Source organism: Myripristis murdjan, chromosome 19, assembly GCF_902150065.1.
Source record: "Myripristis murdjan chromosome 19, fMyrMur1.1, whole genome shotgun sequence".
NCBI classification, from domain to species: domain Eukaryota; kingdom Metazoa; phylum Chordata; class Actinopteri; order Holocentriformes; family Holocentridae; genus Myripristis; species Myripristis murdjan.
In genome coordinates, this window is record NC_043998.1 from 5,510,395 (window position 1) to 5,525,236 (window position 14,842).

The 14,842-nt window shown below is 40.5% G+C and overlaps 1 protein-coding gene across 4 annotated transcripts; it reads left to right on the top strand.

Moving 5' to 3' along the window:
* Positions 1-468: 468 nt before the first annotated feature.
* Positions 469-14,214, top strand: osbpl7 (oxysterol binding protein-like 7). 4 transcript variants are annotated; one of them, XM_030077368.1, is made up of 23 exons: positions 469-716; positions 4,242-4,466; positions 5,066-5,209; positions 5,324-5,377; positions 5,462-5,575; positions 5,716-5,868; positions 6,025-6,175; positions 6,479-6,597; positions 6,721-6,819; positions 7,125-7,148; positions 8,213-8,363; positions 8,540-8,646; positions 8,766-8,934; positions 9,056-9,202; positions 9,422-9,558; positions 9,800-9,937; positions 10,262-10,325; positions 10,489-10,567; positions 11,015-11,159; positions 11,372-11,522; positions 11,754-11,880; positions 12,089-12,211; positions 12,612-14,214. In XM_030077368.1, the coding sequence occupies exons 2-23, from the start codon at positions 4,335-4,337 to the stop codon at positions 12,718-12,720; spliced, it is 2,637 nt and encodes an 878-aa protein (XP_029933228.1). In that variant the 5' UTR covers positions 469-716; positions 4,242-4,334; the 3' UTR covers positions 12,721-14,214. The 4 variants fall into 4 exon arrangements, with proteins under 4 accessions (XP_029933228.1, XP_029933229.1, XP_029933230.1 ...); XM_030077369.1 differs by having other exon boundaries at positions 6,721-6,810; XM_030077370.1 differs by lacking the exon at positions 7,125-7,148.
* The last annotated feature ends 628 nt before the right edge of the window (positions 14,215-14,842 follow it).

A 14,842-nucleotide genomic window follows, 5' to 3' on the forward strand; every position in this document is an offset into this window, starting at 1 on the left:
TATTTGTGCCACATAAAGTGAAGCCTAATATTTACCGAATAAATTCTCTCCATAATTGCAAGGTAATTTTAAATCCTTTTAATATTATTCCTCAAACATGATGAAAAACACCAACACGCAGTCATGTGTACGCCACACCAGTGGTTTAATGGCAAATAAAACGGAGGGGAACCCATGAGCACCAATTTGGGACTGTCATTAGGCAAACAAGCCCCAGCATCAACAAATAAACACTGTTTTCAGAAACGCATTAGCTTATCTTTATGTTTTCCCCTTAAATACACTTAAAAGCACTGACGTGAGGCTGACAGCTCCGCTCTGTCAGCCTTTAAAGGTGGGTAAAGTGTGTTGTGCAGATCAAAAGGTGGGTAGTGTGAGCTGAGGGGGTTTAGCCCGCACTACAGCCCTGCCACAGACACTCGGTGTAATTCCACCTAATGCGGATAATGCCCAGGACACATTGCGCACAGCACTGCCTGCGGCGCACAGCTCTCCTTGGATTTGGAGGGTGCTCATGTCACCCACTGGGAGAGAGGGCAAGACGGGCGAGATTATGTGGACAGAATAGGAGCTTATTTGTTGGATAAAATATTTTTCTTGCCCGTTTCCCAGTGAAAGAAGCGTTTCCTTCATCGAAATGGTGATTTCACACAGTTTGTTGGACGTATCAGCAGCGATAACGCCGATTGATGATGAGAGTCAGACGTGAATTTCAGGTAAGAGCTTAAGGCTTTTCAGTTTTACCTGGGTTTGAAACAGCCTCTCATTAAATAAGGAAAAGGGGAACTTAGATCGGACTGGATTGGTTTGGTTAAAGTATGATTATAAAGGAAAAACACCAAAACAAAATCGGAAACAAATTGAACAGGCTGGTGTCCCTAAGTTTATAAAGAAACACATTTAATCAACATTTGGCCGTGACCACAGTGCTGTGTGGATACATTTCTCACAAGTTCATATCAGTGCGCTGCGACGGCGCGCTATTCTTAGTGGGCTTTGGATAAGACGCTGCACAGCCCTGAATAGCGCATATTAAACAAAGTACCTTTACTGTTGTGTGACAGTCACTGTAACTGAGTGTGTGATGTGGGCCTGCCGATTCTGACACATCTGCCAAAGAATACAAGTGTAATTTTGCCTTAGTTGTGCTTTGTCAGCTTGTTGACTGTCAAACAGCAAGACTGAGCCTGTACATGGTGGAGCAGACACTCCAAGCTGTTTGATAGGACATGGTGAGATGTTGTGCATGGTTTGGAGAAGCTGCACTTAGTATAGTTTCTACATTGTCACACACCTGTACTTCTGTATATAACACACCTGAGTGTCCATTCCTCGGCTTAAACTATTGGTTGATAAATGTTGCATGTGGACATGACATTGCCTCTCATTCATGGATAAAGTAGCCACTGATGGCAGGGTTGAGCACCTTGGTATTTCCAGTTGTTTATGCTTCAAAGAGATTATATAACTCCTACAATCTGTGCAGTTTATTCTCCTCCTCTGACTTGATACAGTATGTTGTGTGCTGGAGAAATGACTTGGCTCATTAGCCCATTTTTAAAAGCCATGGCTGCAGCATTAGCTTGAAGTCACCTTACTATGCATAACATGTCCTGTGATCTGGATCACGCATGTTGGAGCATACAAGTCTGATCAAGAGCCATTTGTCTGTGAGGTTTTTCTATGACCACTTCACTTTTGTGGAGAATATTTGGTGTAATTGCTCTTTATGACCTGAAAATGCACAACTTCATCTCTGTTTAAGTATGAATACACACAACATTTTAAATTACAGCCTTTTAAGAAGGAAATTTGTAAATGTCCATCATCTGAAAACGCTGACATGGTTTTAGTTATTTTTCCAATGCGTCATTTGGAAATCAGACTTAAGTCTTTATTCATTTGCAAGCTGTACCTGCAGTGTCCTCATCACTATCTCACTAATTATGACCTTAAACGTGGCATACAATACCACCATACAAACTACCATACAAAACCAAAATCAAAGCATGACTTGTATTTTTTCCGCAACCACTGCAGGGAATCTTTACCTTTCTCCCTTGAGTAAGCAAGCTTGTAAACCTGCAAATCCTTTTATCCTGTTTCCGCCACATGCTTTCATCAGTAAGGCCAGTCACTCACATCCGTCTTTGCTATTATGTAATATCAAGCCAGGCTGGGATGTGCTCTGCATTAGAATGATATTACACGGTCAGTTTTAACACAACACCTGTCCCAATTGTTCTGCCTCCTCTCAGATGCCTTATATTCTCCACACCATTTTTGCATTTTGCAACAAGTGCTTTTCAACTGGATTTTTGTATCTTTGATTTTTAAATAGGGTGATAGACATTGAATATGTGTACTTTCCCAGTTGAATGGAGAAATAACTAAAGTTGATGTGCTAAAAACAATAAGTTGGTCCCTAAAGCTGAAAGAAAAAACTTTTTTCTTTGGCAATAAAAACTGGTTATTATGTAATCAACGTGTTTCAGCTAAATGCCTTCACAGGAACGTTGTTTTTTCATTTAAAAGATGAGAGAATGTTTATTTATTTATTTTTTAATTTATTTCATTTTATTTTATTTCCAGAGGATTCATGATTCTGAGGTATCCCACCTAAACAGTCAGTGATTTCAAAGTTATTTTACACAGACTGCAAATTAGGAGGTTCAGAATTAAAGGTTGACTATCACCACGGGCAATCGGGTCAGAATGCTTGGAAGTAAAGTCATGAAACTTCAGTACTTTGATCACAGGTTGATTTCTCCAAAAAAGAAGGACACACATAGGCTTTGAATCTGAGAGAAAACAGACAAATGCAAGATTAGAACTTAACACAGTGGGTCGAATTAGTCTCTCATGTCCATTTAAAGAAATAAGGATAAACACAGTGATCCGGTGGAGCAGTCTCGGGGGAGATTTGTTCCAATCTGTTTTCCCGTGGAGAGAATCATCCATTTTTATACTGCTGTGTTTACATATGTCTAACTTTAGTCCTGCCATGATTATTGTGTTGTCACTGCCTGTGTTCTCTGCCTTGTGATCTTGTTACCACATGTCCAAGTGACAAGTTGCTAAAAACGTCACTGGAAAAGCCAATTAGACTGAGGTTCTAAATCCCGTCCTTGCAGGCAGTGCCGGTCCTGGTGTGACATGGCTGCAAGTCATGTGTAGAAATACTGCAACACATCCTGTGGGATTAACTAATTTTGATTTAGGAATGTGCCCTGATATTAATTTGACATTGTGCACTGATGTGATGTCACCGCCTTGATCTGGAACACACACACATTTCTTTGTTCGGATACATTATATAATGCTATTTTCCAAATGTATCAATATTTTTAGTAAAAAAAGGAGCGATACCTACCTCCTCCAAAAAAAAAAAAAAAAATCCAAATCTACAGCTCTTCATTACAACTTCATAAATTGCAACAGCAGAATCCAACTCATAGAGAGATCAGACAGAAACAGCTTGACAATTGTGCTCAACAACATAAAAATGTTTTTGAAAGTAATTTTAGTGTTTACTTTGATGTGACAATGATATTAACACGAATGCACAAGTATCTCATGTAAAGAGAAAAACAACAACTTTTGGCATATATATTTCATTTATGAAATGCATTTTGTACAAGTGTTTCATTATCTCCTGCTCTATCCTTGCAGAAACACATCATTTGTAGGTTAATGATGTTTGTGTTCAGTGAGACGGTTCAATAAAATCTTGAGTGGAAGTGAGGTTAAGATCCAGTGTGATCTAGATGAGGGACAGGACAGGCTGGGCTCTGTTAGGTAACTGGATTACCTTCCTAGTCTCCTCCTCTGTGTCGTCTATTTAGCACTTTCATTTTGCTTTTGCAGTTTGTAGTTTCTCCCAGCAGAGCTCTCCTCCTCACGTGGCATCATCTAGTTGATATTTTTCCTCCAAAATAACAATACAATACCACTTCAGTGTTTGATTAAATTAAGGCCTGATTTACATGGAGTTGTATAAAGATGTAGCACAAGCAAGAGCAGAAGCACACATATCAGTGAAGAGGTCCATTAAGGAAAGGCTTTTAAGGAGAGAGTGTCTCTGCAGAGGCTGTCTTAGAAACTTCCAATTTTGGAAACCTGTCTGGGAGAACCACCCTGGCCTGTGTTCTCATCTGGTGAATTACACAGTGTAGGTGACACATTTCAACTGAAATAATTTAGATACTGTACCCTTCTTCTTTCGCACCTGAATCACCCAGATGTGACAAGGGGATTGTAGCAGCTTGCAGCCGATCTCACTGAAAAACCGTTCAATCACGTCAGGAGGGGGAGTGTGAGGTCGGCGCTCCAAAATGGACTCGTACGGGTCTACGCTGAACCGCAGCCAGTCGCTGATGAGTGGGCTGGAGAAGACGTCGCCAACGTGGAACAAGACCAACCACTCCCGCAGCAGCAGCACCGCCTCCTCTCGTCACTCAAGACAGGTGAGTCGGGCCATATGGGCTCAGGGGTATATGTGATTTTATTTTTTTTGCCCTAAAATTCATAGTTGAAAAGGAAATGCACTAAATCACTTGTTCAGTTTGTAAGGGATGGCACTAGCCCTTGCTTATACCTCCTCAAATTTATAATCAGGCACAATGTATTTATATATCTTTACATGTTATCTGTCAAAATGTCACTAACTTAGAAAAGAACAAAAAAGTACATAGTTTTACTTTTTCAAGTTCATCCTTTATTTTTGAGGATTCGGTGTCTTCATTCTGAACTTTAGTTGTTATTCATCAAATCACTGGACTTTTTTGAGGCAGATCCACAATTTCTGCCTTTATCTCTTTGACTGTTTCACCCAAGGGGAGGTAGATCAGCACTCCTGCTGAACTATTTGATGTCTGAAGATTTTTATTTATGTTATGGTCTTTGCTGTAGTGTTTTTTTTTTTTTTTTTTTTTTTTTTTTTTTTGGTAATCAAAGACAATTGATACTAAAAAAAAAATGAGTAAAACACAAGTGGATCAAAATCTATAAACCTAATTTAGCCAACAAAAGTGCATTATCTCTCTGATGTCTGCCTGGATCACAGAACATCAAAGACTGGGAGGTGATTGATGATTTTCAGATGGACGCACAAACAGGAAGTGACAACCCTCAGGATGTGACCGCCCCGGGCATCTGTGAAGGATACCTGCTCAAGAGGAGGAAGTGGCCGCTCAAAGGCTGGCACAAGGTGAGAAACTGTCCACCCTGTGATCCGTGGGGTCAAGATGTTAGATGTCGACTTTTTAAATGAGATAACTCAATCTTTTTTTTAAAAGGTGATGACTTGATCTGTTTTTTTCAGAGGTACTTTGTCTTGGATGCTGGGATCTTGCGGTATTCCAAAAATCAACAAGATGTAAGTAAGCATGAAATTTTAGATAACAGGAATTTTAGAGCTGTTATAAATGAAACTGCCTAAACATCGTTTCTGTCTCCAAAGGTGTCCAGGGGGAGAGTCCAGGGCTCCCTGGATGTTAGCCTTGCAGTGATGTCGATAAACAAGAAATCAAATCGGATCGACTTGGATGCAGGAGATATTCTCTATCATATGAAGGTAAATTTCAAAATGAAGTTTCTGCTTGCTGCTGCTCTTTTCCGAATACATTGATGCCAATGATTCCTTAAAAACAATGGACTTAAATCAAGGTACTCAAATAGTAAATAAGATATTATCCATTTTTTTCTCTCACCAAGGCAAAGAGCCATGACCTCTTCTACATTTGGGTTACGAAGCTACAAGCCCATCGCATGTACAAGAGGAGTGAGGCAGCTCATGTTCACAGTGGCTTCCTTCAGGCTTTGACTCATGGCAATGTGGCTGGACCGGCTCAGAGAAATGGAGATTTGGTGATTATCAATCGATAAATTAAAAAATGATCAATTCTGTTGTATATTCTTGCCTTGATATATTTGAATAGCATCACAAGTCACATTGCATTCTCAGTTTTTATCACAGTAAGTACTGATTCTCTTGTTTTCTCTCCTCTTCTCTTTTCTCCTCAGTCCCTGTATCCACATTACCAGAGCACCACAACTGACTATGGGGGTGATTTCAGCGGAGCGTCGCGGGTGCTGCCCTCAGCCAACTCTGGTGTGAATGGCAAGGTGTCTGCCTGGCTGCAGCAAACCCATGACACTGACAGCTGTGCGCAAGGTATAAAATGTCATTTGTCATACGCTCTTTCTAGCAAAGGACACAAAATTCATGCACCCACTGAAAAATGATTTTGAGAGAAAAAAAAAAATCAAAATCCCTTCATGGAAAAATCCACAATGAACACTTTAACACTGTTTAAAAAACAGCAGTTGCATGTTACATGCAGTGCAGATAATGTGACATCATGTTGAGATATTTCCATCACTGCTGCAACATTGACACTGACCAAGAGTTTTTTCAGTCCATGCAAAAAGAAAAAAATCATCCCATTAAAAGTAAAACTTTTTTTCTGTTTTTCAGAGTTGAACCGCTGCAATTTGGACCTGTCTGAGCTGAACCGGCTGATCCAGAGGCTGCAGGCCCTGGAGACAGGCCAGACCTTCACTAATGGAGAGCTGCAGCGCATCATCAGTATACAGGTGGGCTGCTGTCGGTTCTGGAAATTTAATGCAGAATCAGCCCTCCTCTTTTCTGTGCAGGATCTTATGAAAATCCAATTATTTCTTGAAACATCCCACAGTATTTGTTCTATTTCCATGTAGAATATCTCACTTGAGAAGCCAAAGAAGCACAAGTCAGGGAAGATGTGGGGCCACTCTCGCACGCTGTCCAGAGTCGAGGCCCTGGGAATGGTAAGACGGGTCTGTAATCTACTCTTCTTTCACTAAGAGTACAGTGAGATTACTAAAATTAATAAGATTTAGATTTGAAAACTTCAAATACAAGCAAAATGCCTTTTGGTTTTGACTCATGGATCTAGTTGTACATTAATTTGTACACTGATTTTACCTTACATCATATTTATGAGTCATTTTAAAAAAAAATTCTGATCTTTGATTGAAATAATAAATCAATTATAACAATGATCAGCTTGCAGATTGTATAACATACTGATTTAACATATTTGACATCTCAATAACTTTTGGGGTCTTTCTCTAATCCAAAGCCTATTCGTGGGATTACGAAATCGGTGAGTCACCAAGAGGCAGAACATGAGACAACTTGAGTCTTTATAAGTTGTTTCAGGTTCTTCACTCGTATATCCTAGTTGATGGCTACGCTGAAAATGACATGTAACTGTATTAATAATGAGGTGAGAGGTCAGGGAAAGAGCAAATTAAGAGCAACGAGGTAGTTCAGGTTAAAATATGGTAGATGCGTTTTGTTTGATTGCATCAAAGAAAGACTTTCTGGAACCATACATAGCCACCATATGTTACAGAAACCATACCACCATAGAAGGCCCATTCATTAACAGTTTAACAGGTTAATTCAACATCCAGACATATTCACATGCTATTGTACACTATGTTTACAGCAGAACACGGTGACAGTTAGATTTAGATTTACAACGAAAATCAGAATTATACCACGACTGAATGGATAGATTTAACCCTCCTGTTATGTTCACATTTTTGAACATCTTTTATGTTTGGAGTCAATTTGACCCCTGCAGTTTAAACTTCCACAAAATTATTATAACTAAAATTGTTATCAAAGTTTATGTGTCAAGTACTTTATGTTTCTTTGTTGATGACCTAAATAGCCCTTTAAATAAAACATAACTCCCCCCCACCCCCACTTATACATCCAGTATTCCTATTAGGCGACAATGGAAAAATATTCAAATCACCATAAAATCTCACTGATTAACCTAAAACTGGAAATAAATATTATTTTTTGGTGTTTTAATGGCTTTATATTTTCCTAAGTACAGATTTTTGTTATTTATAACCAATGTATTACAAAGTGTGTACAGGACATTGAAAACATATCATCATGTGAATGTGCCCAATACATTAGGAACACTCATTAAATATGAAGCAAAAAAAATGATGTTAATCATTTATTTAAAGACGTTAAACATTGGCTGGGGTCAAATTGACCCCAAACATAATAGGAGGGTTAATAGATTTATCAGTCACACCTGCATTATGCTTAGATGTGCTAGATAACAGAACACAACAGTGACATATGCTTAAATTAATAGAAACAACATCATCAGTTTTCCTTTTTCTTCTGCCCTCCTCACAGCTGTCCTCCAGCCACTTGAGCAGCTCGTCCCACTTTGGTGCGTCTGTCCCGTCCATCCCAGATTATGTCTACTCCCAGCTGTCCCCGCCCACTGTCACATCGCCCGAGGGCAAGAAAATCCAGCAGGAAATCTGCACCATGTCTCTGCGAGGTCAGTGAGACAGACAGGCAGACGTTGTTCCTATGTGGATAGGTAGATAGTCAGGCAGATAGATGAACAAAACCCAGGCAATGTAAGGCACAGGGGACAAAGTCAGACCTGAAAACATGTTAACACACTGTCAAAACATACCTTACAAGACATTTTTGTCCTCTCCTCCCCATCAGTGCTTACGTCTCTGAAGTCAGTGCATGAGACACTGACCCAGGAGCGGCAGAGGCTGCAACAAGACTGTCGAAATGATAACGTCCACCAGCCTAACACACTGGCTGTTGTAAGGCTCATACTCTTATCTGGCATTGGTGAACGTGTACCATCCTCTGGCTTCTTTTCTCTCGCTGTTTCTGAAGCTTGTGGTTTTCTTTGTCTGTCTCTCTGCCTGTCCCTCTTCAGCCTGGAGCAGCAAGATCTTCGACTCACAGTCCGCCCTCAGTGACAGACTCGACTGCAGAGTATTTTGATGCCAGTGATGACATCCTTTGCGGCAGCTCCTCTGAGATTTCAGACGAATCGGGACTTAGCGACGGCAGCACCAGCAACTCTGAGCCTGAGGAGGGTCATGGTGGGTACAAATGCACCACTATCATCCTCAATGTGATGTCAGACAGTTACAGTGGACCAGCGTTGTGTTTCATTGCACTTTTGTTCCTGAGAGAAATTTTCATGCTTCCTCAACACCACAGCATCAACCACCCGCAAGTACCGTGCCAGCATTTCCAAGGCTCCCAACAGTGTCGCACCCAAGAGCACCGGGCGACGAACTACACTGCTTGCTCACTGCCCGGACAACAGCCATGTGGGCCTCATGGCTATCCTCTACAATAACATAGGTAAGGACTTTTCCTTGACTAAAAGTTGGCTATGACTTTTACAGATATTTAATCACAATCTTCTGTAGTTACATTGACAAAGAGCTGTTGCTTTGATTGATTTCAGTCAAAAAAACAAAAAACTTAATCCAAAATGTATCTACAGGACAATCTCAGCGATCACAGTCTCAGTTAATTTAACTTAACACCAAAGAAACCCTTTTTGATTTTTTTCTTTAGGGAAAGACCTGTCTCGAGTGTCCATGCCTGCTGCTCTCAACGAGCCCATCAACCTGCTGCAGAGACTTTGTGAGGAGCTGGAGTACAGTGAGCTGCTGGACACTGCCAGCAACACACCAGACCCCTACCAGAGGATGGTAAGACTGCCCACAGACAAGCCTGATTATGATTGGAAGTGTAATGCTCTTCTTCATTTGTAATTTGTGAATGTGGAATGAAAATAATGAAAATAAAAAATCTAGCAGAGACTCGATGCTCCCTGTTTGTCTTGGGATTGCATCAGTTAGTTAAAAGTGGGAAGTTTAAATTTGACTTAACTAGCCGTGACAATGTAATTTATTTATTAATTTGCATGTTGTTATATTTTATCTCTTGCAGGTCTATATTGCTGCCTTTGCAATTTCTGGTTATTCCACTGCTACGTTCCGAAATCGCTACAAGCCCTTTAACCCGGTGCTGGGAGAAACCTATGAATGCATCCGAGAGGACAGGGGCTTCCGCCTGATCAGTGAGCAGGTACATCACAGCGAGCTACACTGTGCCCAGTCTGGACTGCAAAACGGGTCTGGATTGGGTTTGCATCAAGTATTATTTTACATGGCGTAGCTTGAGGCAGCTTGCTGGGCTGCTTCAGGGACCTAATTAGTAAATTCATCCTCCTTTGAGCTAATTTTAAAATGAAAATTACACTTTACCTGATGACCATGGCCTTCTGGCTGTGCTTAGGTGACATTTTATAAACTGGAACTATTTGTCATATAATTTTGAGCACATGAGACAGAGAAGATCTTACAGCTGAGATACTAACAAGAAGCCTGCCGTTTTCTTCTATCGTACCAGGTCTGTCACCATCCTCCCATCTCTGCCTGTCATGCAGACTCAGAGAATTTCTCCTTTTGGCAGGGTGAGGCTCTCCTCTTCTTACTTTTTGGTGCTTCACTTATTAATCATTAGCATAGGTGTCTCTTTGTGGTCTGACTTTGCATTAGAAGCATTTTCCAGTGCATCTACCACTGGATATGCATGTATATTCTCATCAGCGGTTGCTTATTTCTCTCCCTGAACAGACCAGCGATGGAAAAATAAGTTCTGGGGGAAGTCACTGGAGATCGTGCCAACAGGAATGGTGAATGTCACCCTGCCAAGGTGAGGGATCTAGGGTGTCAGACATGGCAGTCTGTATTTGCAAATTTAATGCAACTTTTATCTGAGGGATCAGGGATGACATTGACCATTAAATATACAGCAACTGAAAATCATACCGTAAGAAGTCGGCCTTTTTTCCAATAGTGGGGAGCAATGAGGCCGATACACTATTAATTGAAATTCACGCTTTTACAATGACGTTTCAGTCTTGGATACTGAGATGAGATAGACCTAAATCATGTGTCCATATTCACATCTGTCCTGAAGGTCTGGCTCTGAATTCTCTAAAAATGTGGCTCCATTTTGTGTCCTTGACGTGATGCGTGACGGTGTTGTGACTATGTTCGACAATATTTTGAAATGATGCTTGTTGTGCTCTGGAGCATCACAGATTTTGTTGACATGGCCAGAATGTATTTAACTTCATGCATCTTGGTATTTGTCCAGGTATGGGGACCACTATGAATGGAACAAAGTAGTGACCTGTATCCATAATGTCCTGAGTCAGCAGCGTTACCTGGAGCATTATGGAGAGGTCATCATCCGCAACCTCAATAGCAACGTATGCACCTGCAAGATTACCTTTGTTAAGGTGAGTGAAACAGTTTCATGTTATTTTGACACTTACTGTACATGAGGACTTTAGAAACTGAATATGTAAGCCGCCTAGTAGTTAATGACAGCTTAATCTTTTTGCAGGCTGCGCTGCTCTTCGCTCCTCCAGGATGACTTGTTGGTCGCTTGGCTTTTTTGGTTGTGCAGCGTGTCTTATAGCTCTGACTGACACGGTTTGTTTTGTTGCAGTCTCGTTATTGGGGTTCAGATACGAACAAGAACGAGGTTCAGGGCACGGTGCTGGACGAGAGTGGCAGTATCATTCACCGGTTTGGAGGTCTGTGGCATGAGGGCATCTTCTGTGACACCCTGCCCACTCCAAAGTGCATCTGGAAGCCAAGTGAGTGTGACGGCACATGAAAAGCCAAAATAAAAACTCAGATGTTGGTTTTAGCACTCTTTTGTTATTTGTTGGTGCTGTTGGACTGTTTGGAGAGATTGAGAATGATCTCTTTTAAAGGCGGAAATACTAATTGAAATAGAAAAAGAAATATGTAAAGGAAGCTGAAAGTACATCATGAATCAGCATGAAGAGTCGCATTTGTCACAAGTGGCCTCTGTCACCCTGCAGATCCCCAGCCAAAGGATTACCTGCTGTACTACGGCTTCTCCACCTTTGCACTGGAGCTGAACGAGCTCACCCCAGACCTGAAGCCTTTCCTGCCTCCTACAGACAGCCGCCTGCGCCCCGACCAAAGGTAAGTGGAACTCTGTTGGGAGCCGGTCAGAGACACCAACATATGTATTTTTAAAGAGTCTTCTGCAAAGTGCATGCATACATTAGAATAAAGCTAACTTACAAAGCATGAGCACATTCTCACTATCATGAGGGGTACTACCTATGAAAGGGTACATGTGTTAACCTTTTTTTTTCGAGCATTAAATCATTCTCCCCTCTTTTCGCAGAATGCTGGAAGAGGGAAGGGTGGATGATTCAGACAGAAAAAAAGATGAGGTAGAAGAAATTCAGAGGGAGCGGAGGAAAGAGCTGGCCAAAAAGGGAGAGGAGCACGTTCCACGCTTTTTCAAGTGAGTTCACTTCTTAATGAGCCTTGTGATGGAATAATAACGGCATACGGTGATTTACCATGCAACCAGTTTTACATTTTTTCAGTTGAAGTATAAGGCTTCTTAAGATAATAATTAATAATTATCATGATCAATTTGTCATCTTAAATAACCTTTAATTATATGGGCTGCATTCATATAATGAACTGGTTGAGGTTAATTTTGTGAAGCTCTCAGTATGGCCAATTAACTTGTTAAGCTTATCGTTATAGCCAATTCACTTCTTTATCTAAATGTTTGGGTTTTTAAATATCTCACCTGCACATCAATTCGATAATTTGCTGTTTTCTTGCCATATTCCTGTGCAATTACATCAGCAGGAACAGTACTAATCTTTGTAAACTTTGCTCTCCATTCTCAGGAAAGCCAAAGATTCCTGTGGAAGGGATGTGTGGCTGACAAACGGAACCTACTGGAAGCTCAGGGAGAATCCAGGTTTTGCTAACATTGAAAACATGGCTCTGTGGTGACGAGACCACGGCAGAAGACTGTGACAAGCAAATATAATGAAAGAGAGATTCTCAAATATCAACAATGGATATTTGGACAGCATAGATGAACCGCTCTAGGAGTGAATCCTGCAGAGCGGAGATGGTGCTCATATCTCTCAGTCCCCTCTCACTGTGGGATCGTTTTCCTCTAAATGCCCGTGACTGGTTCATGGGAACACTTAGCCCCCTTCACACCTATTAGACAATGAACAGTCATGTTACCCAGCATGCATCACATGCCAGGTGAAGGACTGCAGAGAGACCTTGCTCATCAAAATCAGATTTCTTGTGCATTTTAAATATTTTTAGACCACTTTAGTGTATTTAAATTCATGTATATAGTTTTTGTTTGTTTGTTTGTTTATTTGTTTTTGAGCATTTTAACCATTTGCTGCCCCAAAGATTGAATATGTTCAGCACACTCTGTCTGGTCGAGGCTTGGCCGACCAGGATTTGAAATGACCAAAGATGAAATTTTTAAAACTGTGTAAGAATTGCTTTCGAATGTCATTTTAGTAAGAGGTATATTATATTCTCTATATTTAAACATTCAATCAACTTTTGACTTTTTCCATGTCTATCTATCTCGGCTTTCCTCCAGCTTGCTTTTTATAATGAGCTGAATTTTTGTCTGTAAACATGTAGTCAGTCCTACGCTTTAGAGCTGCACAGATACACACCTCTACACCAGGGCTTAAGTACTCACATGTTGTATCTGTGGCCTTCACAATACTAAGAGCTGAGCACTATGATATCTAATGATGCTGAGATAATGTTTATCAGCTACATTAGAAAGTTATTTCTAACGCAGTGTTAACACTAAATGGTCTGATCAATGCTATGGAGAGTCTGCAAGTATTTAGAATTATTTTCTCATCCTTCATCCGCAAACATGCCTCTGGTGCACCCCCTCCTTCCAGTTATATTACAGTCCATTAAACTGTCACCATCACAAAGCTGTTTTTTCTGGTTTTTCTGTGAAATGCAATGCATCATATCTGCCTCATGCAGCATAAACATGTCTGGTATATGCACAGTAAAAAAAAAAAAAAAAAAAAAAAAGGAAATGGATGCATCCCGTCACTGATGGTTTTCCTCTGAAATGTGTAATTTGCAATTTGAAAAACGACGCCTACTCTTACAAATTGGTTAACACAAAATTCAAATCAAAATAAATGGCATGAAAGAGTATTTAAACCGTAGACATTTAATTAACTAAATGATAAAACACTGACAGACTCAGTCCCCTAAATTTTGGAGATACTGAATGATAAACTTCATCAGATTTTCTCAAACGGATATGCAGCATTTTTTGCTCATAACTTTCAGGTGTATACCAAACTGAACAAAAAACAAATAAAACCAAACAGTTGAGATTGTGATGATTAAAATTCAACTTGTAAATAAAACAACAACAACAGTACAATACACAAGTATGCCACCTTTAATAAATAACTGTTTCCCCCTCCAAAAGTCTTCCTATTTCTATAATCATTGCATTACAAGTCAAGTACATGTCTCCTCGTCTGATACAATGTTTTGCATTACTTTACTGCATTCCTGAATCATCTGCCGAGTCCTTTACTCTCCTCTGAGCGAGAGGAGACTCACAAACTCTTGAGGAAAGGTTCACGGACAGCCTTCTCGCCCCGTTGAGATGAACAGTGCACACAGAACACAAAAAAGGAACACGCTTGCTGCTTTGACCTGCCCAGTAAGTCACCCTTCCTGACTCCTCTCTTTGCATTTGTATTTTACACGCTAAAACCTCTGGAAATACAGTTTCTATACACAGCTTCGTCCTCTTGAGAATCCAAGGGAAACAAGGACTTATGGGAGACGGTAAAGCGTCAGGAATCAGGTTTGTCATGTGGATTGTCATGCCTGGAAATTTCAAGTTGATTGTAATAGCTGACACATCCAGCAGGGGTCATTCCTGAGGTGTCTGAACGCATTCTCTGCTGCTCTGCTGTGTGATCGCTTGTCCTCATGTTAGTGCAGTTCACTGTCAGTGTGACACAAAACAAACCACAAACACATCACATAAAGTAAACATCCTCCACAGACAAATGATCAAATAAAATATTGTCCTCATTGTTTG